A 26,823-nucleotide genomic window follows, 5' to 3' on the forward strand; every position below is an offset into this window, starting at 1 on the left:
CAACAACTATGTTTATGGCCACTTCAGTATCATGGTTTACGGAGAAACCGGGCCCTGCAGATGTCTCTAGGAAGGATGCCGAGAGAAATGTTAACTGACATTCTGAATGGGGAACAACCCAGGAGAAGGTCATGTGTGGCAATGTGATGGTGAGGGGTAAATCAGGGCCCATTCCTTTACCCCTTGCCCAAAACAAATAGTGAGTGAAGTCAGGAACACCTTTCCCTATCCCACAGGATGTCGTACGGAGTGATTACAGACCCTTCTCTTCATTCCAGTCCTATAGAACCGCATGGGGAGTGCCATCAGATCCCTCTCTCATCCCTGTCCTACAGAAACCCATGATGGTGTCGACCAGACCCCTCTCCTCTTCCCTGTCCTACAGAGCCCCATGGGGAGTGCCGACCAGACCCCTCTCTTGTGTCTGTCCTGCAGAAACCCATGGTGAGTGCTGTGCAGACCCTTCCCTCCTCCCTGTCCTACAGAACTCCATGGTGAGTGCCATCCAGACCCCTCTCCTCCTCCCTGTCCTACAGAACTCCATGGTGAGTGCTGACCAGACCCCTCGCGTCCTGTCCTAGAGAACCATACAGGGAATGCTGCCCAGGACGCTCTCCTCCCACCTGTTGTACAGGATCCCTGACACATCTGGTTATATTCCCATGACCCACAGGCTTGAGCTCATGAGAGCAGCTCTGAGGGCTACAGGTAGCACCCAGGACCAGGTCACTCTCAAAGTGTGGAGTAGAATATGGGTTGTCACCTGAGCCCTGACCCAACACACCGAGGAAGGCTCATGTCTCTCTGTTTCACGGACCCATGAGTCAAAGCTGGGTGTCTGGAACAATGGGTGAGTGCAAGAACAGAGCACACAGTGGACCCCAAACCCTCTACAGCCCCAATGGTTCATGCCCCCTTGCAAGTGCCTGCTTACCTGGCATGTGTCTCCCTAAACCTGGTCCCTGCCCTGTGCTAAACAAGGAAGACTGCACAATTGGGTTGGGCAGCATTTAATTGTTCATGGCACTTGTAGCAATCTGGCACACAATTTATGGCTCAGGACCACCTACTTGGGAATTACATTCAATGTTCCTTTTGGTCCTTGACTTCCTGCAAAGGCAGGACAGCAGACCGGAGACCTTTGGGGACATAGCCCTGAAGGCAGGCAGCTAGGAAAAATGCAGACACGGGGATCTGTCACAGACCTGTGTTTGGTGGACTGAAGGCAAGGTCTTCCCCCACGTGGCAGCTACCCCGAAAAGGTGTCCTGGGTCACATCAGTGATGCCGGTCATCTGGCAACTCCTGGCCCACAGTTCTCTTTGAAGATCTAGGTCATACGTGACCGCGAGAGACTTGGTCTCTTTCTCGTTATAAAGGTAGCGGCCACCAATTCCTTCCAGGTCTGGGGTGACTGCTGCGTAGACGGACGTCCAGGCTCCCTCATCTGGGGTCTGTGGGGAGAAGGAAGAAGGCCAGGGTGCATCAGCTTTCAGAGCAGAGTGCATGGGATTCTCAGGATCCCCACCGATGCTGTTGGCTAAGACACAGCACGCTTATCACCTGGGTCAGGACACTCCAGCAGAAAGCCACGTGGACAACCTAGCCGAGCTGATGGGTTAATCCATTTCCATAGGCAAAAATGCATATTAAAATCCTTTATGTGGACCGTCAAGTTCTGCAACTCCTGATGAACCCAAAATGCGTATTAACTGGCTCAGAGCGGATGAAGGCTGAGCCTCTGAGTTTAAGCAACACTAACTGGCAACTGGGTGAAACGTGACCACCTTGCAGAAAGGTTCCTGGCGTCGAGGCAGCACAGTGAGCTTCCCATGGGGATGGAAGCATTCCCAGGCTATGGTCACTGCTTAGGGGGGAAAGCAAGGTCCCACTAGAAGCTTGAAACACAGAGGAGACACGTGAGGACTGGAGAACTGGCTCTGGCGGAAGGCGGCGATGTGGGAACACGAGACACCCTGCATTTTGGGGTGGGAGCTGGCGTGGTCAGTGGGTTGGTGTGGTCAGTGGGTGCCGGCAAACCAGGAGGAGCTCAAGACATTGGAAATGGTGGGAACCAAAGCACCTCCATCCGGGGCTATGGTTCCAGATCCAGAAACCAGCAGGATTTCCCCTTCTCTTTTTATTGTCAGGATAAAGATTTTTTCAGGATCTTATCTTGTTTAATCAACTTGTGGAAATTGCTCAATCCGCTCCGTCCACTCTGGACCCTCCTATGTGCCTTTGTAAGTCTATACAGCTGACCCTGCACAACACAGACTTGAACTGCACGGGTCTGCTTAGATGAGGATTTTTTCGATAAATGTAGCACAGTCCCGTAAATGTGTTTTCTCTTCCTTAGGATTTTCTTAACCGCGTTTCCTTTCTCCAGCTTACCCCATTGTGCGAATCCAGTATATAACACATGCAATGTACAAAATATGGGTTAATCTACTGTTTATGGCATGAGTCAGGCTTCTAGGCAATGGTAGGTTATTAGTAGTGGAGCTTTGGAGAGTCAGAAGTGACACCTGGATTTTCAGCTGCGAGCTGTGTGCACACACACATGCTCCCATGCACACACATACATTCCCAGGCACACACACTTAAATGCACACAATAGTTCCATGCACACATGCACATTCACAATCATACATATAAACTCTCATGCACACATGTATTCACATGTACTCCCATGACACTCATATACTCACACGCACACATATACTCACACCCACATACATACATTCACATATATACATACATACTCTTGCACACTCATATACTCACATGGACACACATGTACTCACATCCATATACATACATACATTCACACATATACATATATACTCAGGCACACTCATAAACTCACATGCAGACGCATATACTCACACCCACATACATATACACATTCACATATATACATACATACTCTTGCACACTCATATACTCACATGGACACACATATACTCACACCCACATACATTCACATATATACATACATACTCTTGCACACTCACTCACATGCACACGCATATACTCACACCCATATACATACACACATTCACATATATACATACATACTCTTGCACACTCATATATACTCACATGCACACGCATATACTCACACCCATATGCATACATACATTCATATGTACATATATACTCAGGCGCACTCATACGTTCACATGCACACACATATACTCAGCATCCCATACATACATACTCACACGCACACACAGACACATACTCATGCACATGCATATGCTCTGTGGACACACACATGTACTCATATGCACACACATGGACGCACACATGCACTCTCACGTATCTGTACACACATTTACACATAGACACACGCACAGTCACCCAAGCTGGCCCTGAGCACCCGGCTGTCCTGACAGACAAAGAAAGAGCTGTTTCTTGGCTCTAATACATCTTGTGGAGAATTAATCACATCCACTTACACAACTATCATGTGCTTAAATACATGATAGATGCTACGTTTAAAAAAGCAACCGCTGATCGTTTGTAGACCATTTCAAAGCCTTGGGCTTATAATGAAGACGGAAATGAGACTTCATTTGTATTCTTTAATTCCTAAATGTTGTGACAGCTCACGAAATAGATGGTTTTATTCATTTATTTCTCATTACATCTCATATCACATCCTAATCATCACCCATCAGAGCTATTATAGGTCGTGCCCGCGTACAAGGGTGGGTGTCATGATAAATGTTGAGATACCCATGTGTGCGTATAAACATGCACATATACACATGCTCACACGCACCCACACTACTCGTCCACATGCATGCACATGTGCTCACAGACCCACATGCACACACACACGTGCTCACATGATAAACTATCAGCACAACGGGGGTGACCATACTGTGTGCTGGGCATTGTGCCAAACACTAGCACCCATTTTACAGATGAGGACCTGAGGCTCAGAGAAGACTAGTCTTTTCCCCACAACACACAGCTGGTGGGTGGAGGCGCTGGGATTTGAACCCAGGGCCACCAGCTCTCCGGTCAACATCCTCACCCATAGCATGTGCTGACTTCTCCAAGAGATGATTCTAGAGGCTGGGAAATGCAGGCGGGAGAGTGGGTTTGGGGAGACTTCTGAGTCCAAGTGAGCTCTTGCAGCAGGAAACATCTCAAGCAGGGAGAGAGCCACCACAGCTGCTTAACCAGAGGGGGGAATGTGCATGGGCACATTCTGCATGGGCACCTCTGTCTGGGCAGCAGCCTTCCTGGTGAGCTGGAAGGCTGAACATCTACCAGAGTGCCTGGAATGAGCTGGACTGCGTTCCCACAAATACGTATGTTGAAGGTGTCACCCCCAGGACCTCAGAATGGGGCTGTATTTGGAAGTGGGGGTCTTTAAAGAGGGGATTAAGGTAAAATGAGGTTGTTAGTGTGGACCCTGATGCAACAGGGCTTGTGTTCTTATAAGAAGAGATGAGGACACAGACACACACAGAGGGACGACCACGTGAGGACACAGGGAGAAGACGGGGTCTACACACCAAGGAGAGAGGACTCAGGAGGCACCAGCCTCGGCCCCACCTGGATCTCAGACTCCCAGCCTCGGCCCCGCCTGGATCTCAGACTCCCACCCTCCAGGACTGAGAGACAATGAATGTGTGTTGTTGAAGTCACCGCGTCTGTGGTACGTTGTCACGGCAGCCCGGGCAGACTAATTCAATATCCAAACAATTTCTCCTATCTGAGTGGGAGTGCTAGCCTGTGGAGGGCTGCCATGACACCTAGCTCTGGCAGCCACGTGTCCATCCCAGGAACGAGCTGTGTGCACACCCCTTGTCCAGGGAACTACTGATTTGCTGCATTCAGAGTTATGGGGGGGGGACCATGCTCAGATTCTGCCAGATAGACCTAAGACCAGCAAAGACCCCAACAGGCAGGAGATGCTTCTTAAATATGCCTCCGGTGAATACATATGTCCTGTTATAGACTGTGCACGCCCCCCTGTCCCCATTTCATATGTGGAAGCCCTAACTCTCAATGGGATGGTATTAGCAGGTGGAGCCTTATGGAGGTGATTAGGGTGCCATGAGGTCATGAGGGTGGGAGCCCCCATGACGGGACTGGTGTCCTTACAAGAAGAGGAGGAGACACCAGAACTCTTCCTCTCTCCATCACGTGAGGACACAGGCAGATGGCCATGCATGTCCACCAGAGAGGTCTCAGGAGAAACTAATGCTGGCCACGCCTGGATCTCAGATTTCCAGCCTGCAGACTATGAAGAATAAGGACCTGTTGTTCAAACCTTCCCGGTGTGTGGGATTCCGTTAAAGCCGCCCGAGCTGTTGAACACATGTCCCAACACCACGATCTATATTTGAATGAGGCTGTGTTCTAGGTTCCGAAAAAAAAACCACAAAGTGGAAACAACCACCCATTTTTCCCCCTGAATCTCTTTGAGCTAGAACCCTGCACACCAGTCATAGTGGACGTGAAATCACCTTCAGCGGGAGCACGAGAAACCCCCGCACCTTACACTTGCTTTCCTACTTCTTTCCACGCTCACGTTTCCTTTTGTTTCTATTTGTTTTGTGTTCTTATGACGTGACGTCTTGCACCTGTGCCTTGTGGTACAGTAATCCACCGCTGGCTGGGCACCAGGTCATAGGCTGGATGTCCCCAGGGAGCCACCACACATACACACTGACAAAGAAAACCACGTGGGTTGACTGCTAATGGGGCCGGCATAAAGCCCTGCCGCTCTCAAAGATCTTTTGCACTGTGATTCTCCCTTGCTAATCAACGCTTCATGGAGGGACGCCATGTTGGCAAAAAGGCAAGATGAAAAGGCTTCCTCTCCTACGACCTCTACAGTCCGTCCTTGCATGGGGAACATGTAGATGATATTTCATGACTAATAAGCTGAAGCCTGGGGATGTTCATTCCCAGCAAAGAGTTACTAATCCTTTCTTCTTTCCTGGGATCACTGCTCGGGTCATTCGGCGATGGAACTCCACGTCCTACAGAAGCTCAGTGGAGCCCATGACCTGCTGAGCGCTCCAGGCTCATGAAACTCCAACACGCTAATGATCGCCAACCAAAACGGGTCAATGAGGCAGAACCTCTAGCTTAATTTGCCAAAGGGAATCAATAGGAACACAACTGCTGACATTCCACGCTGCTCTTTAACAAGAACATGGACGTTCTGTGCTGGTGTCTATAACCACGCTCCCCTACTGGAGTCTTTTCCTAAGCTGAGCACGGAATTCCACAACTTACTCGCTGTTTGTTTTTGTTTTGTTTCATTCGTCTGTAGGAATTGTCTCCTCTAGGAATGTACCTGGGACCCAGGTACTCGGCTGTGTCCGAAATGTCTGGGAATTCGGGTCCATGGTGATGAGCGCCATGGAGGCAAACTGGAAAGTACCTAATTAAGAATAGATATGCAGAAAGACCCAAATCGGCTCTGGTTCTCTCTGGCCTCAAGGAAAACCAAGAACAGAAGACCAGCATCAAATGGTTCACCTGCAGATCTATCACCCCCGCCCCCAGCAAAATTTGATTATCGGCCCCTGTGCAGCTGTCGTTGAGATGAGCTAGCCTCCAGCTCATTCCTACGACGACAAAGTTCGTCTCCTGGGTGCTGGGTGCAGAAAAATCGGTCGGCTTCTGAATAGATAAGAAGGTCCTCTAAACAATGCTTCCACTGGCATAAATAACATATCCCATTTTATCTATCGCTTGCAAAAAAAATGTAAAAAAAAGATTATCCCTAAAGACTTATAAGATGTCTAAAATGTGAAACCAAACCCAAGAGTGGTCGTGTCGCTTTTATCAGAGACAGGAGGATCACTAAAGAACCAGATGCCCGCTGGGAGACCAGGGAAGAGGGCTCCGTGTATTTATAGTTAAAGGTTTTCTCTGCATGAAGCCACAGCTGGAGCTGGAAGCTGTGCACCCTGTTTCAGTTCAATTCAGGACAACAAATGTTTATTAAATGCTCACCAATGTTTTGTGGGCTCTCGGGGCAAAGAAAGGCAATTTTGAAAAGAAGCGCCATCGCTGCGGGGCTGACAACAGGCAGGGGCTGTGGTTGACGGTTGGGCACAAGCACGTGAAAAAAAAATAATAAAATACGAAGCACACTTGGTAGAAAGAGGATGGGATTTGAAGCGTGCTAAATAGAGCTGCAAGCAATGTATGGTTGGAGGGAAACATGAATGCCTTATAATTACATAATTACATAGGGCTTTACAGTTTTGGAAATGCTGTCACATATATTATGTTAGCAATTTTCACAACAATCTTATGAGATATTATTATCCAGAATTAACAAATTAGCAAAGCGAGGGGCATCGCAGAGGGTGGGAAGGAGAAGGAAGGGGTGGCCAGATCTTGGTTCTTCCAGAGACCCCAGCCCTCTCCATCTTGGTCCTTAATCCGCCTCCCTTTGGGCCCATCCCCCATGCCTATGGCTTCCGTTCTCTTCTCCTTCCCTGTCTTCATCTTTGAAATGGAAGCCTGACTCTGCTCTCCCCTGAGCCACCAACACATTCATGGCAGCCCAGTTGGCATCTGGAAGTCGAGACCCTACTTACCCACCTCCAGGTCAACCATCCCCAAATCCCCAGCTGGGCATTTCCCATCACCCCATCTCTTGGATAGACACTGCCATTACCCTCACTTTCCTGCGTGAGAAACCCCAGAATTATCCTTGAGTCTTTATTTATTCACATCCCAGGGTCAACCAGTCAACTTGTCTTGATTTTACCTCTGGACTAGTGTTCGGAAAGAGTTCTCACCCTCTCTACCACGTCCAGTATCACCTCCACCAGTGCAGTGGTCTGTAAGCAGACCCCAGGTGCCCCCATGTCCTGCAGTCCATCGGATGGTTTGTAGGCTGGACGGGTCTGATCCTGTTACCTCCTCACTGACATTTCTCAACGGGCACCCAGCCCTAACATCCCAAGGTGGCCATTGCTTCTACCACATGATAAGCTTCTCTCCTTGTATGCCTGCAATAGGGCTGGGGACAGCTGGTCTTGGGAGAAGTGAGTCACAAGTAGCTCAGATCATTTCTCAGTCTTGAGTTCAGATGCGGGACACAGCAAAGAAGCAGGTGGTGTCAGTCTGACCACCCCCCAGGGTGTTCTCTATCACATGTAGTTTCAGCATTGCTCACGGACCCTGGCCTAGCCTTCAATCCACCTTCAAAGCTCCATCCCCAGAAAGCCTTCTCCTCCTGCCCCCAACACTAGGGCAGACTACTGCCACCACATTTGTCCTTTTGTCATTCATGAAAATGCTCAAAGTCAAACCACGTGATAACTAGTAGAGTTCCTGTAGTCCTGGGTGCAACTATGGGACATGCCCCCCGCCCCCGATGCCCCAGTGATCAGACTGATGACCCTACGCCTGGAGGGGTGCAGGAGATGTCATCAGCCTGAACGGACATCATGCACTGACTCCCCGCTCCAAGCCTCCTGTGGGAGCCCACCTGATTTGATGTAATCTTCATGATATACCTGTGAGGTGGGACTTATCCCACCTGCTTTACAGGGAAGCAGCTGGGGCCAACACGCTGGGCAAAGACACAAGACAGTGGTCTTGACAGCTGCGATCCAAGGAAGGTGAACGCAAGAGTTTCCTTTGGCCGTTCTTAGTGAATGATCACAAACCTGGTGGCTTAATACAGCACGGATTCATCCCCTTAAAATTCTACGAGGTCAGAAGTCTAAAATGAATCTCAATGGGCTAAAACCCAGGGGTTGGCAGGGGCTGTGTTCCTGCTGGACGCTCCAGGCGAGAGTCTGTCTCCTTGTCCCCTGTCCTTGTCCTACTCTGACCCTCCGTCCTCTCTCTTATGAGGATCCCTGTGATGACACGGGGCTCCTCTGGATCATCTGGGATCTCCTACATTCCAGGGTGGAAGAGTCATGGTGGTAGGTCCCTACGGCATGACAGAAGGTCCACTGAAGGTTGTTGTTAATTCAGTGTGCTTGCATGCTGATGAATGATGGAGAGAAGCTGATGATGCAGAGGTGGAGAGAGGGATCCCTGGATGGGTGTCCTTGAGTTGATTAATTAAGCGTGCGACCCTCCTGACTCATCCATCAAAAAGCAATCCAATGAGCCCGTCAGTGGGTTGATTCAAATGCACATTAAAGAGAACCAACCGTCGCTATTCATATCGGTGGTTGTAATGTGGGCACGTTCTACACTGGCAATTTGATCCTTTGTAGTTGGAGACTGGTGTATAAGGTGATTTCGAAGAGGCCTGGCATTGTCTGACATGAGCTCCGCACAGGGGTCGCAACGCACCCAACACTGAGAATCAAGCTTTTTCGTGGTATCCACGGATCCCGAGGCAGTAAGGCAGGAGGATACGGATGACACCCCAATGCGACGGCCCCAACACTTGAGAGATGCAGGTTTTCTGCATCAGCACTGGCTTCACTGGGTCTCACACCCTCTGAAAAGCTTCGTCTACACTCGGACACCCTCTGAAAAGCTTCGTCTACACTTGCACAGAGCCTGACAGAGCAGAGGCAGGCAGAACGGTCTTCATTTACGAACGCGCTAAACCGCGCGTCTTTACAAACGTATAAGCCTCCTGGTTCCTCTCAAGGAGCGAAGTGGTTCGCCCAGGAGAGTGGCTCGGAATTTGCAATCCAGTGCACGTTTTCCAGGGAGGCAGCAATGGGGGTTTCGTGGTATAAAATAACGCCTCTGTATGACATAAACGAACAGAAAGACAAACGCGTCCGTGTAAGTCATACGTGCACACACGGCGATCGTTATAAAGAGGACATCACAGCCCCCGCTGTGCTACAGACTTTGTTTGGTTTCCTTATCGCATTTTTACTTCATTTCCATGGTAATGAATACTCTTCCACGACGTAGTTGACAGCTTTCATAATCTTCTCTCTCCTGTACGGACACCGCCATGCGGTTATGTTTAATCCAAGCGGGCACGACGTGTCCCCAGGCATTCGTGGCCGGGTCTGGGGCGCGCCAAGTGCGGACACTCTCCTGGCGAAAGAAAATATGTCGAAATCCCTCTGCTCGGTGAAGTGGACAGCCAACGACGCGTTGGTAGGAAGGCACGTTGAAAGGGAAGGAAGGTAATTAAGCCCTCGAGGGAGCTCAGGGGCAGGGTCTACTTCACGAGAGGCGCTCGGGCGGGACCAGGAGCGGGCACGGAAGGCAGACCACGAGAAGAGGTTCGGTGAGTGTCCTCATTAATTCCGAAAGTCGAAGAAAACAGACAAGTATCGAAGGGACGCAGCTGTCAACACCGACTTGGGAAGAGGGAGGAATCCTCAAGAAAGCAATACGCATTAAAGAAAAATTTGAAAGCTGAGTTGGAATTATCCTTCCAAAAATTCCCAAACCTAGAGAGTTTGCAAACGCTAATATTTCCAGTCTTCAAATACAGAGAGCTGTCATGATAGTTACATCAGGCTGAAGCATAAGAAAAAAATACGGGGAAAAGTGAGCCTTTCGATTGTCCCATTCTTCGGCTTTTTTTTTTTTTTTAAACAAATCATCAAAACTTTAGTATCCCAACTTGACAAAGGTAGCACAGAACAGGGTCTACAGCGCTGGGGTAAAGATCAATACAGAAGTCATCAAGGAAGTGGCTGGGAACGGAGTCCTCTAGCGTACGGGAGAATGATGCTCTATGACAGCGAGAATCATTCTAGAAATTGGGGGCCATTCATTCTAGAGTAACGTCCTGATCCACGTTATCCAAACAAGGGAGTTAAAGCAAACAAAAACATCATCCTCTCTAGATCCGAGTCAGCAAAGTGTTTTCTGTTAAAGGCCAGACAGGAAATAGTGCTTACTTTGTGGGCCATCTGGTCTCTGTCCTAACTACTCGGCTGTGCCTTTTATCACACGGAGAACATGTAAATGAACGAGCATGTGTGCCAATAAAACTTTATTGACAAAACCATGTGGCCAGCCCGTGGGCCATAGTTTGCCTGTGTAGTGAACTGTTCTGTTTTGGTTAGGTAAAATTCAACATTCATACCTCATTCAAAGGAAAAGTAAAGAGGGAATGATACGCAGCACAGTACAGAACAAAGTACAATATACAAATTCTAATAAATATAAAAGAGAGAGACATTATATGTTTCACCCTCAAAACGGCAAATAGGATACGAGTTGCCTACACCATCTATTATTTAACTGTATAGTGTACGTAAGAACATTTTCAAGAGAAACCTACATATTAGAAAGAAGGGGGGATGTGATATTTACACATTAATCAATATGGCTTGAAAATTAAATTGAAATTAAATTAATTAAATGAAACAGACTGAAAATGTATTAAAAACAGGACATCAGTGATAGAATCAATAACGACTTAAGGCCTGAGGCGTTCCCAGCACGCGGAGCGTGTTTTGGTAAGACTGTCCTTGAAAGCCCAACACGATGCTCCAGAAAATGTGGACAAGACAATCTTCTAGAACCTTCTCACGCCAGAGCCTGCCATGTTCCCTAGAGAAACTGGGACGGAAGCAGACGTGGAGATGTATGATGGATCCGTTATGGCAACGGTGCTGGAAAGCCCAAAGAACTGGAAACACCCCAGATGTTCCTGATCCGGAGGATGGACCTAAGCCACGTGGTATATGCGTGTAGTATACACTTCGCAAGGACAGAATCAAATAATCTACTTCTCCACGCGTCCACAGGGATGGATTTCAAACATTTAATATGGAGGGTTGTGGGTTAAATTGGGTCCCCCCCAAAAAAACACAAGTTAAAGTCCTAGTCCTAGCTCCTAGTACATGTGAATGTGACATTATTTGGGGATAGGGTGTTTGCAGATGTAAGTGAAAGATCTGAGATGAGCTCACCCTGGATCAGGGTGGCCCTAAATCTAATGACAGGTGTCCTTGTAAGAGACAGAAGAGGAGACACAGACACAGGGAAGCCACGTGAGGACAGAGGCAGAGATGGGAGGGACGTGGCCACAAGACCAGGGATGCCTGGAGCCCCAGAAGCTGGAAGAGGCAGGAAGGACCCTCCCTGGAGCCTCAGGAGGGAGCATGGCCCTGCCCCACCTGGATCTCAGCAGTCCTGCCCACCTGGATCTCAGGAGCCCCGCCCCACCTGGATCTCAGAGGTCCTGCCCTGCCTGGATCTCAGTGGTCCTGCCCCGCCTGGATCTCAGACATCTGGTCTCCAGAGCTGGGGAAAGAGGAATATCCGTGGTTTTAGTCATTTGGTTTGTGGTCATTTGTTCCAGCTGCCCCCAGGTAACTAAACTACTGAGCAAAAGATAAAAAATAAAAAAGCAAATCACAGATATTATTCTACTTCCCTAAGGATCAAAGAATGCAAAGTTAAATTTCAGAGACACACACGTGTGAGACATTTATAACGAGAAACAAGAAAACAGCTGATGCTACGTGTGGGTTAGGGGTTCGTTCTTGCAGGTGCATTGGGGGAAAAGTGTGGGCACATCGACGTGGTGTGACAACGTGTGCATTCACTGATCACCGACTTTTAAGTGTTTCTTGTATTTTGCGGTATTCACAGTTTGCAGTATTCTTAATAAAACCTATTCGCAACAGAAACAAACATCAAAACTTCATAAAACAATTAGGAATAAATGCAATAGGAAAGGCATGGGTATTTACAGAGAATTAATAAATCACCCTTGAAAAGCATTAGGATTCTGGTCGCCAATTCCAAGATGTGGGGTTTCCCCCCAACACTGTCAAGCAATTCACAGACACCATCAGGGTGTCCTATGATCCAACTCAGTTCTGACCTATCTACCTGGACATGGTGTCAGATCCCCCGGGATCAGCCCTACGAGACCGCCCTTCACTCCCTAGGTCAGATGCCAATCACAAATCCAGGTTGTCACTTGTGGTTCTGACCCACCAGCTACAGATCGGAGGATCCCAGGACTTCCTGCTTGGAGTCCAGGCAAACACGTTACTCATTAGATTACGGGTTTATTATAAAAGGCTCAGAACAGCCAAATGAAGTGATGGATGCATGGGGCCAGGTGTGGGGAAGGAGCTTCCCTGGCCTCGCCAGGTGCACCTCTCTACCCAAACCCCCACGTGTTCACCGACCCAGAAGCTCTCCGAACCCTGTCCTTTTCATTTTATACAAAGGGAGGCTTTATCGCAGAGGGAGGCATGATTGATTAAATCACTGGCCACTGGGGATTGACTCAACCTCCAGCCCCTCTCCTCTCCCTGGAGGTCAGGGGGTGGGGCAGAAAGTGCCAAGCTTCTAATCACGTGGTTGGTTCCCCTGGCAACCAGCCCCAACCTTGGGGGCTTTCCTAAAGCCACCTCATTCACGTAACAAAAGAAAACTCTACTGCTCTCCTCACCGGAAATTCCTAGGGTTTTAGGAGCTCTGTGCCAGAAACAGGACGAACAGCAAACATATATATTTCTTATAAGTCACAAAATCAAAAGCATCAAGACAGACACAAGTGAAAGGAAAGACAAATTATTCTCAGACAAAAAATATCACTCTGTAAAATCTCAATGTCCCCCTCCTAAATTAAGTTAGAAGTCCGTTCCAAGTAAGTTTTGTTCTGATGGTTATCGTATCCTATCCCATCCTGTCCCATCCTATCCTATCCTATCCTATCCTATCCTATCCTATCCTATTCTATCCTATTGTATTCTGTCTTATTCTATTTTACTAATCTATTCTATTCTTATTTCTTATTTTATCCTATCCTATTCTATAGTATTCTATTTTATCCTATCCTGTTCTCTTCTATCCTATCCTATCCTATCCTTTCTTTTTCTATTCTATTCTATTCTATTCTATTCTATTCTATTCTATTCTATTCTATTCTATTCTATTCTATTCTATATTTATCCTATCCTATTGGATTCTATGTTATTCTTTCTTACTCTATCCTATTCCATTCTATTTTATCCTAGCCCAGCCTGTTTTACTCTATCTCATTCTTTCTTGTCCTATCCTATGCTATACTATCTTATTACTTCTTATCCTACCCTACGCTATCCTTTCTTATTCTAGTCTAGTCTATCCTACTCTCCTATCCTATTCTGATTTATTCTATTGTATTCTTTCTTATTCTATTCTGTACTATTCTATCCTACCCTTTCTCATTCTATTCTATTCTACTCTACTCTTCTATTCTATTCTATTCTATTTCATTCTATCCTATCCTATTGAATTCTATGTTATTCTGTTATTCTTTCTTATTCTATCCTACTCTTTTCTGTTTTATCCTAGCCTAGCCTGTTTTACTCTACCTCATTCTTTCTTGTCCTATCCTATGCTATGCTATCTTACTACTTCTTATCCTATCCTATCCTATCCTATCCTATCCTATCCTATCCTATCCCATTCTGTCTTGTTCTATCCTATTGGACTCTATCCTATTCCACTCTATCCTGTTCTATTTCTCTCTGTTCTATTCTATTGTAAAAAGCTGGCAACGGCGTAAAGGTAGAAACAGAGAGAGATTGGGTGAATAAGCAGATGCAGCCTCATCCTCAATTCTTTTCTTCAAATCGCAAGTCATCTAAAAGTTGATCTGGGAAAACGAATCAGGGCAAAATGAGAAGGAGGCTAAGAAAACGAAGCCATGTTGGGGGGTGGGGGGGCATCGCCAGAGCAGAGGGGTGAATTCAGAACAGACGGGAACATGCAGGTATTTAGAAAAGCAGAGCCCTTCCCCTCCGGGATCAGTGGAGAAGGATGGGCTTTTGGACAAATGGACGAGCATCAGTCCCTGCAAACCCCATCCAGGTGGATGAGGCATCTGGTTCTAACAAGAAAATCTGGGGGAGGGCAGACGTGCAACAGGAGATACAAGGTTCAACATCCCTAATTACATAGAAAGTTTTTTGGTTTTGTTTTCCTGAGCTAGCAGCTCCCCGTGGGGGGAAAAATGGGAAAAAGGAATTGCACAAAGAATTCATGCAAAAAGTCACGTTCATAAGGAGGATTTGGGTTTTAAGGAGAGCCGCAGAGGGGAGCTCCGACGCGGAAAAAGGATCCCCTGCTCATGCAGATGTAATTACAGCCGGCTGCGGCCAGATGCCGGGCCCCGTGGCACACGATTACTCCCATTCACCAGAATCTGGGTTCCGGTGCTGACCCCCAAAATGCTGGTGCACGGAGAGCCCAGAGGTGGGGAATTCGCAGCAATTACTGTCACTTAAGTCACGCCTCCTGCCCTCCACGGCCCTGGAGCTCGTCATTTCTAATCTTCGCCACCCTGCCGCGAGGAGGAAATTAATACCGTCCTCTCGCCAAGACCCTGGAAGCCCGAGGATGTGCCCGGGTCCCACGGCTGGGCCAGCATCCCCCACAGAAACAGGACGGCACCAAATGAACAAGGAAGTGTTCCAATAAGCAGGATTCCTGTCCAGCAAATGCAGGATCTGACTGATCAGTTAAAAAAAGACGCAAATTGAAATGCGACCGCATATCCAAGCACAAACTATAAAAATATCAGGAGAAAAGGGTGGGGGATAGGAGATTTTAAAAGTGCATAGCTTGTGGGCGAGTCTCCCTTTTCAGAAATTATCCTAAAGAAATAATCCCAGAAAGAGCAGGTGTCCACATCTGAAATCACAATGGTGTCCGTGTACCACGCTGGGCTACTTGGGGATTAAATGTGTATACAGGGGCGTTTTTGGCAGCCTGTGTCTTATACAGAGACGGGCTGGTTGTTGATTTCTGTGATGGTTATTGCATTTGTGGGGGGGGTGAGGGCCAAACACCTAAATTAGAGCAAAAAGGAAGCTGGATACAGAAACGGATATGCCCACATGATAATCCCCGGCCCTCACTCCACTTGGGGGAACGCGGATCGGGAAGGATAAAGGTCAAAACGGAAGCACTAGGGCTCCAACAGGTGAGATTCGGGGTGGCCTCGTAATGCCTCGTTCCCACTTTGTGCAGAATTGAAGTTATGTGCATGGGGACAGGTGCCTCTCACGGACCCTTTGCTACTTGCTGGCCGTGACTCCCCGTGTCACCTGCTTACATGCTTCCCCCACAATGGGAGGGTCCTGTCTTTGAGCAAAGCCCCTGCCATCACCCTGTGGGACAGCTGGGACAGCTGGGAGGACCACGTGCGTCCTGCAAGGAGCCTTTTGTGCGAGTCTGTGTTGGCAAAGCAGAGGCAGCGTGCGTCCTCCTGGAAGGGATGCTGAGGGATGCCGTCCGACTAGGGTCCTTACAGACACAGGTGTGCAAACCGTCTCAGAAGCGAGCACGGCAAAGCAAGTGCGGGAGGCTTACCTTGAAGAACCACCAGCCGAACAGCTTCTTGATGAGACGCGTGCCCCAGAAGACGTGTCTGTACAGGTCCGTGTTGACCACCCCGGGGTCGACCACGTTGGCGGTCACGGGGCTCCCCTGGGCGGCCAGCAGCCTCTGCAGGTGGTAGGTGAACAAGACAAGGGCCAGCTTGCTTTGGGCATAGGCGCTGTGCGGGGAGTAGCAGCGGCTGTGGGAGCAAAGAGGGGCACGTGTGAGACACCAATGTATCCCTCACCTGCAGGGTCCCTACGTGTTCAGGTCCCTACCTGCCTAGGTCCCTCACCTGCAGGGTTCCTACCTGCCCAGATCCCTACCTGCCGAGGTCCCTACCTGCCTGGGTCTCTACCTGCAGAGGTCTCTACCTGCCCAGGTTCCCCACCTGCAGGGTCCCTCACCTGTAGAGTCCCTCACCTGCAGGGTCCTTCACCTGTAGCGTCCCTACCTGTTCGGGTCCCTCACCTGTAGGGTCCCTACCTGCCTAGGTCCCTCACCTGCAGGGTTCCTACGTGCCCAGATCCCTACCTGCCTGGGTCCCTACCTACCTGGGTATCTACCTGCCGAGGTCCCTACCTGCCCAGGTTCCTGATCTGTAGGGCCCCTCACCTGCAGGGTACCTCACTTGTCCCTGTCTCTCACCTTCCCTAGGTTCCTCACCTCCCCGGGTCCCTACCTGACTGGGTCCTTCACCTCCCTGGGTCCCTACCTGTCCAGGTCCCTCACTTGCAGGGTCCCTACCTGCCCAGGTCCCTACCTACCTGGGTCCCTACCTGCCCAGGTTCCTCTGCTGTAGGGTCCCTCACCTGCCAGAGTCCGTCACCTGCCCAGGTCCCTCACCTGCAGGGTCCCTTACCTGTCCCCGTCCCTCACCTTCCTTGGGTCCCTCACCTGCAGGATCCACGGCCTCCCACCTCCTGTCTGCCCCTGGGGTATCCTGAGGCTTGATTTCCACTCCCCATGCCCACGAGGGTTTTTGCAGTTTGTACGACAACCACGGGGCTTCATCACCCGTGCGTCGTGCGGGCACCTGACCCGATGCGCAGAAACAGAACAGAACGCCAACTGTCTCGGCGACCGAAAGGATGGGGCGATTCTCCCCACCCGCCCTTACTGTGACGATGCAAACAGCACCGGGAGTCCCGCTCCGGAAGCTTGGGACAAACACGTCCTGCCTGCACGCGACTTTGAGTTTTCATGCCTTTTTCAACCGTGAGGCATGTAGTTAAGTTTCATCGTGACTGTATAGACTCACATTTCATTTGTGTCCAACTTGTCATCCTCGTAGCTTCACGAAGGGCTGGGAACGCGATCCTAGTATTTTTAAATAGGATGTCTATTTTGAAAGCAGTTTTGGGCTCACGGGGCCCTGAGGAGGCAGGCGCAGATCCTCCGTGCACCCCTCCCGGTCCCTCCCCCCGTTATCAGCATCCCCGTTAGACGGTGCAGTTGGTTCACGTGAGGATCCCACATCCACACCATCAACACCCAGACGCACCACCTAATGTGTATTCGACTTTCTTCTTGGGGTGCACATTCTATGCGTTTGGGCAAATGTCCAATGACATGTGGGCACCACTATGGAGTCCTACAGACTAGTTTCACTGCCCTAAAACCCCTCCATGCCCCACCCCGTCATGCCTCCCTCCCCGCACCCCTGGCCAGCACCCATCTTCGTACTGTCTTTAGCTGTGCACCTGCTGACGGGCACCTCGGTGGCCTCCAAGTTTCGGCAGTCGGGCATCACGCTGCTCCAGACATCCGTGGGCAGGTTTCCGTGCGGCGTGTCTGCACTCCTCTGGGTGATTTCGGGACCGTGCGATGACTGTGCGTTCAGCTCTAGAAGAAACCGCCCCACTGCCCTCCCATGTGACCGAGCCATTTTGCATTCCCCCCAGGAGCCGCGGAGAGCTCCTGTCTCTTCCTGAGCTCGCCCGCCAGCCAGCCCGCGGTGCTGAGGGCATCCCAGCTTTCGGCCACTCTCTCGGGCGTGCTGTAGGGTCTCCCTGTTGCTTAAATTTGCAAGTTCTCCGACGACCTGGGATGTGGAGAATCTTTCCGTAAGTCGACGGCGAGATTTTCTGAGGGACTGCAGGAGTGCCTGGCCGTCCGCGAGTGACCAGCACATCGCCGCCCTCGGGGACTCAGTCCTGCCTCCTGCCATTTCCCAGGAAGCAGCTTTCCCCCGCAGGAATGTGACCTCACAGCGTGGGCTTCATGCAGCCTCCTGTCATGGGAGCCCACGTGCAAAAGCCCAGGTTTGCTCACATGCAAAAGCCAAGGTTTGCCCCTGGGGGGGTCCACCCAATTGATGCTGCAAAACGGACCTCTGGTTCTTCTGTCTTAAGGGACTGGTGCAGGGGGGCAGGTCAGCAAAGGCTGCCACCAGATGAACTTGCCAAGGAGCGTTGGCTCAAAGAATTCGAAACGTGGCTTTTTTCTTTTTTCCTTTTTGGCGGGAGGGATTAAGAGAAAAATATAGGGCCGTTCAAAGCGCAAATTCCCTCCCCAACGCAAGACAAGCCACAACCCTCCAATTATTGTCAAGAGACTTATTTTTTGGGAAATTTCTCCTGTCTGCTCCCCGCAGGGGAGAGGAGGAGACGGCTCCAGGAAACGGGGAGTGATTATGTGCAGGGAAATAAATGTCGAGTTTCGTCTTGGCCTCGGGCCACTTAGGCGCCATGGGCACGCCAGCCCTGGATGCAGCGCTCTCAGCGTTGCTTGGTTCAGACCCTTAAAGGGTGAGAAGCATCAATGTGCCCATTTCTCCAGGGTAAACCGAGGAAGGCTGTGACGATGGCTTTATGGGGTAGCACGGAGAAGAAAGAACCGAAGATTGTTAGAAATAGTAAATGGAGGAAAAGTCAATATGTTTGTCTATGGGAGGGAGGACAAACGTCCAAGAAGGACGAGTGATTTCAGGAGAGGTTTCCCCTGGCGGATTTACGGATAAAGAAGCATCCACGGCGGAAATGGGAAGGAATCACAGCAAATTCACAGGAGGACGCGATCCCCCCACGGCGGTTTTCTAAATAAAACCCCAAGGACTGGAAAGGCACTTGGCGTGGAAAACAACGAAGAGATTGAACGTTAACAGATAAAAGGGAGCAGAAACACAGAATCAAATGACTGTTCTCACTGCGTGGGGATAAACGAACTAACTCAGGAAATGGCTGCACGGCTCGGTTCTACATGGAGTTTTTAATGCGTTCCTTTTGTAGTAAGGGGTGTCGGAAAGGAGAACCCAAACCCATAAACATAGATCTTTATTTTCAGAAAATAAAAATGGTGTAATTACTTGAAGAATAATATAAAGGTCTATCTGAAACAAAAGTTAGAGACGGTAATGTGGTATGTAGCCTTTTGGAGGGGCAGAAAAATGTTTCTCCTATACTTTTGAGTTCTGTACCCGAGGGCTGCAAATTAAACTGAGGACTGCCAGCTTTACAGGGAGAAATCATGCCGATTTCACTTTTAACTTTACATATATGGGGGGTCTTCATAGAAAAGTAGTAAAAACCCCAAAGACACCATTAGACTTGGGTTTATATACTAGTTTACAGCGCTTGGTAAATGGTGGAGGGGTGAGGAGACAAAGGAAATGGGATTTGGGCTTCCACAGGTGGTAAACTGAAAAGGTCCATACATATGTATATATATACTAGTAGAAGTTAAAGGGTTACTTTAGTACTTTTTGTGACTTTCTCGGAGGTTTTGCTTTTAATCAGATCTGGGAAGACCAACATACACCTGTCTACACCATATCCATCAATACACTTTCTATGTTGTTTCATGGGTTATTTAACGACTCCCACACCAGCGGTCAGGCCTCCTTCTCAGCAGACCTGCCCTATACTGCCACATCAACATCTCATAGAACTATTATCACCCCCCTTCCTCCCAGAAAACCACGGACCTTCTGTATCATCGTAATTGTTTCAGAAAAAGCGGGTTTCCAAAGTCCAAAGTCATTATGCCAGAAATTGTGCATAGGACCACGGGATTTATCAGACAAGATCTTGAGCTGCTGAAAAACACAATTTATAGAGTTTTCTTATTGCAATAAAACACACGTGTCCCTGAATTTGCATATCATTCACGGTATGTGAAGCCCGCGTTTTCAGCTCATCGTACACGACTTAATTCTCTCCTTGCAGTTGGAGACCACGAAGCACCAGCCAACGCTGAGAGTTTATTACAAGAAAGAAGGTCTTCATTAATTACGTTGATGGATGCTGTGGCCCGTGGGTGAGTCACCACTGAATGCCTGCCACGCTGGCCTTGTGGACGGCTTCCTTTTATACAGATCCACAGGGAGTATTAGCGGTCATGGTCTGTCCGCTGGCCTCGGATAACTGTGTGTGCGGAAGACAGCACGACCCAGGGTGTCATGCTCATGTCACATTAATCTGCTGCATTATTTCCCTTCTGGGCCATCAATGCACAAGCGCATAGCCAACAGTGATGGAACATCCGTCTGCTACCGCGAACCCGGGTGCTCCCTGGGTCCGATAATGAGCAAGATGGGTCGTACCCATTCGTAGGCAAAAAATCCCTCCTCTCCAGACACAAGCTTTCCCTTGGTGACACAGACAAGTGTTGCATTGCGCTGATCTCTGGTTTTCCACGTTTCGTAATCCCGAGGACTATGGAAATGTAGGGTGCCCGCCCGGGAGGGGTTCAGGAAATATCGTGAGCAAAAAAAAAGGGGGCTCTGTGTTTTCCCAGAAACAGCCCAGGACATTGGTGACCACGTGCAAATCCCAGCCTCGTGCAAACGTCTGGCACGGCTATGGATAGAAACACCGCGGGCACTTCAGCGGCCTGTCACGCATCCCAGAACACCGTGTAAACCCTCGAAAGCTTTGGGGAACACCCGAATCCGTGCAGGGGAGTTTATTCACAGCACGGGGTTCCACAAACAGTGATATAACGGGCTGGGAAGATGCACGTACGAATGGACGGATGGATTAGCTCCCCACCCCTGCCGAAGTTAAAAAAGTCTGGGAAACTCAAACCGAAATAGGTATTTTCCCTGGGATGTAGACACATGCCTGTAACATCTCAAGGATTATTGCTCCGAAGCGAGGTCAGCCTGGAAGAAAGGGTTCCGGAAAGGATAAAGGATCTGTCGCCTTGGGAGCGATGGATAGGTTTCCTTACAGATTGAATTGTGTCCCCCACAAGAAAGATGGGTTGAAGTCCTTCCCCCAGGATGCAGAATATAACCTTGCATGGAAATAGGGTTTTGACAGAGCCGACGAAGTTAATGGGAGGTGTTCAGGGTGGGGCTCTAACCCTGTATGACTGCTGAACTTATAAAAAGGGGAATTTGGGCACAGACGGGCGTGTGCGGAGGGAAGAGCACATGCAGGTGCACAGGGGGGAGATGGTCCTGTGGGGACGGAGGCAGATCAGGGGGCCATGCATATGTAAACATTTGCTGACCATCACCAGGACCTGGGAGAGGAGCCTGGAACATACTCTCCCCCAGAGCCTCAAGAAGGAATCAGCCCGGCCCCACCTGGATCTCTGACCTCCAGCCTCAGAGCATCAACTCCCGTGGTTCTAAGCCACCCAGTCTCTGGTCCGTTGTTACGGCCGCCCCAGGACGCCCATACAGGGAGCACGCCACGAGCCATAATGTGGGTGGGCCTCGCCTAATCAGTTGAAGGCCTGAAGAGGAAAGATGGAGGTCTCCTCCAAAGAAGAAGGAATTTGGCCTCGAGACTGCAGCTTGGAAATTCTGCCTGCATTCTCTGTTTTTTGGCTCAAGATGGGAACACTGTCTCTTAGTTGCATCTCTAGCCTGCTGGCCTACCCTGCAGGTTTTTGGATGGTCCCTACAATCTGTGGGTCAATTCCTTAGAGCAAATCAACCCATCTCTCTCTTGCTCATGTAGACATATAAAACATCTATAAACATATATTATATAATAACCAGAATTACATTATAATATATAATGTATAACAATTATAACACTATAATGTTATATATGTCATATATAATTGTTATATAATTATAAGTGTTATACAACAATTAGTTACACTATTCATAACGTATATGTTATATTACATAACAATTATAATAACATTGTTATAACATATATAATGTTATATAGCAATTATAATTACAATGCCGTGTACATACATGTTACACACATGTCATGTGACAATTCTATTATGTATAACATACTATATAACAACTATAATCACATTATAATGTTATAACATACGTGATGTTATGTAACAATTATAATCTTAAGAAGGAAACATAATTACGGAGCTATAGCAATTATACCTCGATAAAAAACGCTAACAACGAAACATGCACTGGAGAACGCAGTAACACAGAGCACTACAAAATGTGTGCACAGGGTTTTGCAGGGATTCGGATAACAGAGCTGTGTCTAAATCAGTGCGTTTGTACTGCTGTGCAGTCTTTTCTGTGATGCAATTTCGACTCTGAGTGATTGCCTAGTGATAGTAAGGAAGATTTTTTTTTAAACATATGCTTTGATTCCGTCATGTGTAAAATGAAGATAGTATTTACCTAAAAGCATTGCTGTGCTGTATTCATGGGCTGGTACAGATAACGTGCTCGAGTCTGTGACCGCAAAACAGTAAGTCATCAGTCGCTAATACTCATTATGATTATTCGTAAGACAGGTTTATTCCAAACACTGGTCGGTGAGGCGCACCGTTTTCCTGTGATGCTGAGCACTGTGCCCCACGCGTCACCGCGTCAGGCCCGCGAGGGAGGCTGACGGGCAACCTTGACCCCCTGGACAGCCGGCCGCGAGCACCCACCTGCCCTGCAGGTCGTCCATGTTCAGCTCCCCGATGTAATGCGTGGCCGAGGAGACGGTCAGCACCCTCGCGCTGCGGCCAGGAGATCCCGACTCCTTCATGGTGTCCAGGAGGAGGTTGGTTAGCAGGAAGTGACCCAGATAGTTCAGCCCAAAGTGCTCCTCAAAGCCGTCCCTGGTTTTCCTCTGAGGGACCATCATCACCCCGGCTGGAACAAAGCGGATAGCAGGGAGAGTTACGCATGAGATGGGGCAGCCGTGCCACTGACGGGCTGCAGGGACGTGGACCCATGGCCGGGAGCCAGCCAGGAGGATGGGCTCGGGTCCCCGTTGCCATGTCACATCCTGCTGCATATGTGGTGGGGAAGGGGCCAGGACATCATGTCAGCGCCGGCAATGCTCGTGAAACAGCAGCATCTGGGAGAATGTGAGAATGTCCTGAATCACCAAAGATGCACCCCCCACCGCCACCCCGGGAAATTAATTCTTCTGGACAGAACAGCTGTCTGCACAAACAAAGGGTTCCTTGTTGTAGGAGCTTCTGGGACCCATTGGGATGCTGATGTGCAGGGTGGGGCGGACGGAACCCAGAGCCCAGTTCCCCAAACTCATGTTGCCATGACACCACCACCCCCCATTCACAGGGCATCCCAGAAATGGACTCATTCTTCCCGGCGCCCTGTGCAAAATGCGGACCCAAGTATGCACACCGGGCGTCCTTGCCGTCCCCGCCCCAGACCCCAGTCCAGCCCTGTTGGCTATTATCCCACCAACACATTCATAAAAGCATGTTCCGTGCTTGCTACATGCATGCTTCCCCAAGCTCAGAACAACTCCACCCCCATCGGAGCAAACCTCGGCGATTTCCCTGTCCCCATGTCCTTTCCACGGATGCTGGCTCCCGGATGTGCAGGAAACATGCCTGGCCCGTATGGGTCCGTGTCCTGGAGCAGCCCAGCCTGCTTGAGTGTGTATCGGTCGCAGTACATGTATGTACTTGTATGTGTATGGATGTAGGTGTATTTCACGTGTCTTCTGTGCGCATCTGCACATTTATTGTAGACATGTCTGCATGTGTTGCAGGTGCTTACATGCATTTGCATACGTGTGCCCATGTAAGCACACACACATATGTGCTTATATGTTTCCAGGCACGTTTGCATGCACATACATATGTATTTATGCAAATATATCGCTGCGCGTGTGCAGATGAACATGGGCTTGTATTTAAGTACGTCAGCAAAGGTATCTGCATATGCCTCAGTGTTCACAGCTTATGGGTTTGCATAGGTACTTCTGTGTCACGCACGCACATCGATGTGGCCACTTGTACGGCATTCCTGCAAGTGTTTGTGTTTGTGCATATTTTGAATTTGCAACTGAATCTACTTGTGTAGGACCTGCATGCATCGACACACCTACTTGAGTGTGCATTTGTACACGCTTGTATTTCACGTGCATGCGTTTCTCTAGGTGTATGTATTTGCACCTATGTATGTGTTTGTCCTTATGTGTCTTGCATGCGGACAGACAGATTTACTTGCATACGTACACGGGTATTTGGTGTGCATGTGGAGGCATTTCTACATGTGATTCTCTGTGCTTTTCTATACATGTAGACAGTGTTCCAGCTGGACCGCGAGGCCCCTCCCTGCACACATGGGCCACAGGGCACGCCCCACCCGCCTGCACCCACACAACGCACTTTGTGCATTCACAACCCTATACATCGTGCCCCCGGGCAAGCTTATCACTTGTGGGGTGCTCAAGGGAAGAGAAATGTCTGATCCAGGCTGTGGGCTTCATGGCACCTGTATAGTGCTTTGGGTGTAGTGAAGTGGTACGTCACATTAAAGTCACATAATAGAAATGAGAGCCCGTGAGCTCGATCCCACACACACCTGCTATGCTAAGTGCTTTTTTCCACGTCCCTGAATGCCCCATCCTCTGAAAACACGTCCAGGGGATTGAAAATGTACCCCCTGAGCTTACTACTCTAAAACATCACTTGGGCAGACCTACAGGGAGAGAACCAACGTAAATCGGGAAACGAAGCCCCATCGGGTCTTATACATTCAATAAAAGGTGTATTTAAGAATATCCACAGTCATTCAACTCAGCTAAGAAAACATTCCCAAAGGGCACCTGGCATCCATGGCTTTAAGCGGATGTGAAGTCTGGCATTTGGAGAATAGGTACAGACCCCCCTGGTGATGCCATTTTCTGGATTATTATATTTAGCATGATGAAGCCAGATATGCAAAACTCTGTCCATGCCTAGAGGATTATAGATTCATAGTTGGGGGAGCTGGAAAGGGGCCTCCACATGGTTTCAACACTTGCTTCCTCGGGAGACAGAGTCTGCGTCCCATCCCTCGGATCCCGGCTGCCTCATTAACTTTCTGTAATGAGTAGGATGTAGCAGCAGTGACAAGATCAACGTATCACTTCCAAGGCTCAGTCAGGAAAGACCCACATGGTTGCTGGGGTTGCTGTTGCTGGAGAGAACAAGCTTCATTGAAGAGAAGGGCCATATGCACCCCAATGTTCATAGCAGCATTGTTCACAATAGCTAAATCGTGGAAGGAGCCGAGATGCCCTTCAACAGATGAGTGGATTAAGGTGATGTGGTCCATATATACAATAGAATATTACTCAGCCATCAGAAAGAACCAGTTCTCAACATTTGCTGCAACATGGACGGCACTGGAGGAGATAATGCTAAGTGAAATAAGTCAAGCAGAGAAAGACAATTATCATATGATTTCTCTCATCTATGGAACATAAGAACTAGGAAGATCGGTAGGAGAAGAAAGGGATAAAGAAAGCGGGGGTAAACAGAAGGGGGAATGAAGCATGAGAGACTATGGACTCTGGGAAACAACCTGAGGGCTTCAGAGGGGAGGGGGGTGGGGGATTGGGATAGACCGGTGATGGGTAGTAAGGAGGGCACGTATTGCATGGAGCACTGGGTGTTGTACGTAAGTAATGAGTCATCGAACTTTACATCGAAAACTAGGGATGTACTGTATGGTGACATAACATAATAAAAAATTATTAAAATAAGAAAAAAAAAAGGAGACTGGCTGGTGCCCTTGAGACTGCCATATTGGACAGAACTCATGGGGGTCATCTGGTCAACCATCGTAGCTGAGCCTGAGTGGTGGGCAGCACCAACTCCCCAGCACTGAGGCAAGCCATCTGGACATCCAGCCCCAGGTGAGCCATCAGGTAAACAGAAGCCTGAGCTGTAACTGTAATAGGACACCTGGAGCTGGACCCGCCCAAATTCCTGTGCCCCCAAACTGCAAGCAATAGAAATGCTTAGTATTGAGCCACTAGGATTGGGGGTGGTTTGGAACACAGCAATAGCCACTGCAATATCACTGCATGTCTAAATGACCAATTCCTAGAACACCACTGCATGCATAAATTATCAGTTCCTGGAATATCACTGCATGACTAAATTATTAATTCCTTGAATATCGGTGCACGCCCATTATCAATTCTTGGCATACTGGTGCATGCCTAAAAGATCAATTCCTAGAACATCATGGCATGCATCAATTATTAATTCCTGGAAGAGCAGTGGATGGCCATTACCAATTCCTGGGATATTACTGCATGCCTAAATCATCAATTCCTGGAATACGTCTGCACGCATGCATTACCAATTCCACATTAGCGAGCCCCACCTCGTGGGACAAATGACTGTCACTAAACTCAGC

General features: G+C 48.9%; 1 protein-coding gene across 6 annotated transcripts in view; it reads right to left on the bottom strand.

Annotated features, from left to right (window-relative positions):
* LOC113240784 (dehydrogenase/reductase SDR family member on chromosome X) overlaps positions 1-26,823 on the bottom strand; it is a 207,313-nt gene that overhangs the window by 65,240 nt on the left and 115,250 nt on the right. For 4 of the 6 annotated variants that reach the window (XM_057308826.1, XM_048213190.2, XM_044391881.3 and 1 more), the window contains exons 5-7: positions 23,097-23,304; positions 16,269-16,476; positions 1,206-1,453 (exon numbers count right to left, since the gene is read on the bottom strand). In XM_057308826.1, coding sequence (XP_057164809.1) covers positions 1,250-1,453; positions 16,269-16,476; positions 23,097-23,304 — 620 coding nt within the window. In that variant the 3' untranslated portion in view covers positions 1,206-1,249. Of the gene's footprint in view, positions 1-994; positions 1,454-16,268; positions 16,477-23,096; positions 23,305-26,823 lie in introns of those variants that run through there. The other 2 variants (XM_026478202.4, XM_048213191.2) reach the window with 1 other exon arrangement.

The sequence above is a fragment of the Ursus arctos genome, chromosome X (assembly GCF_023065955.2).
Source record: "Ursus arctos isolate Adak ecotype North America chromosome X, UrsArc2.0, whole genome shotgun sequence".
Lineage (NCBI taxonomy): Eukaryota > Metazoa > Chordata > Mammalia > Carnivora > Ursidae > Ursus > Ursus arctos.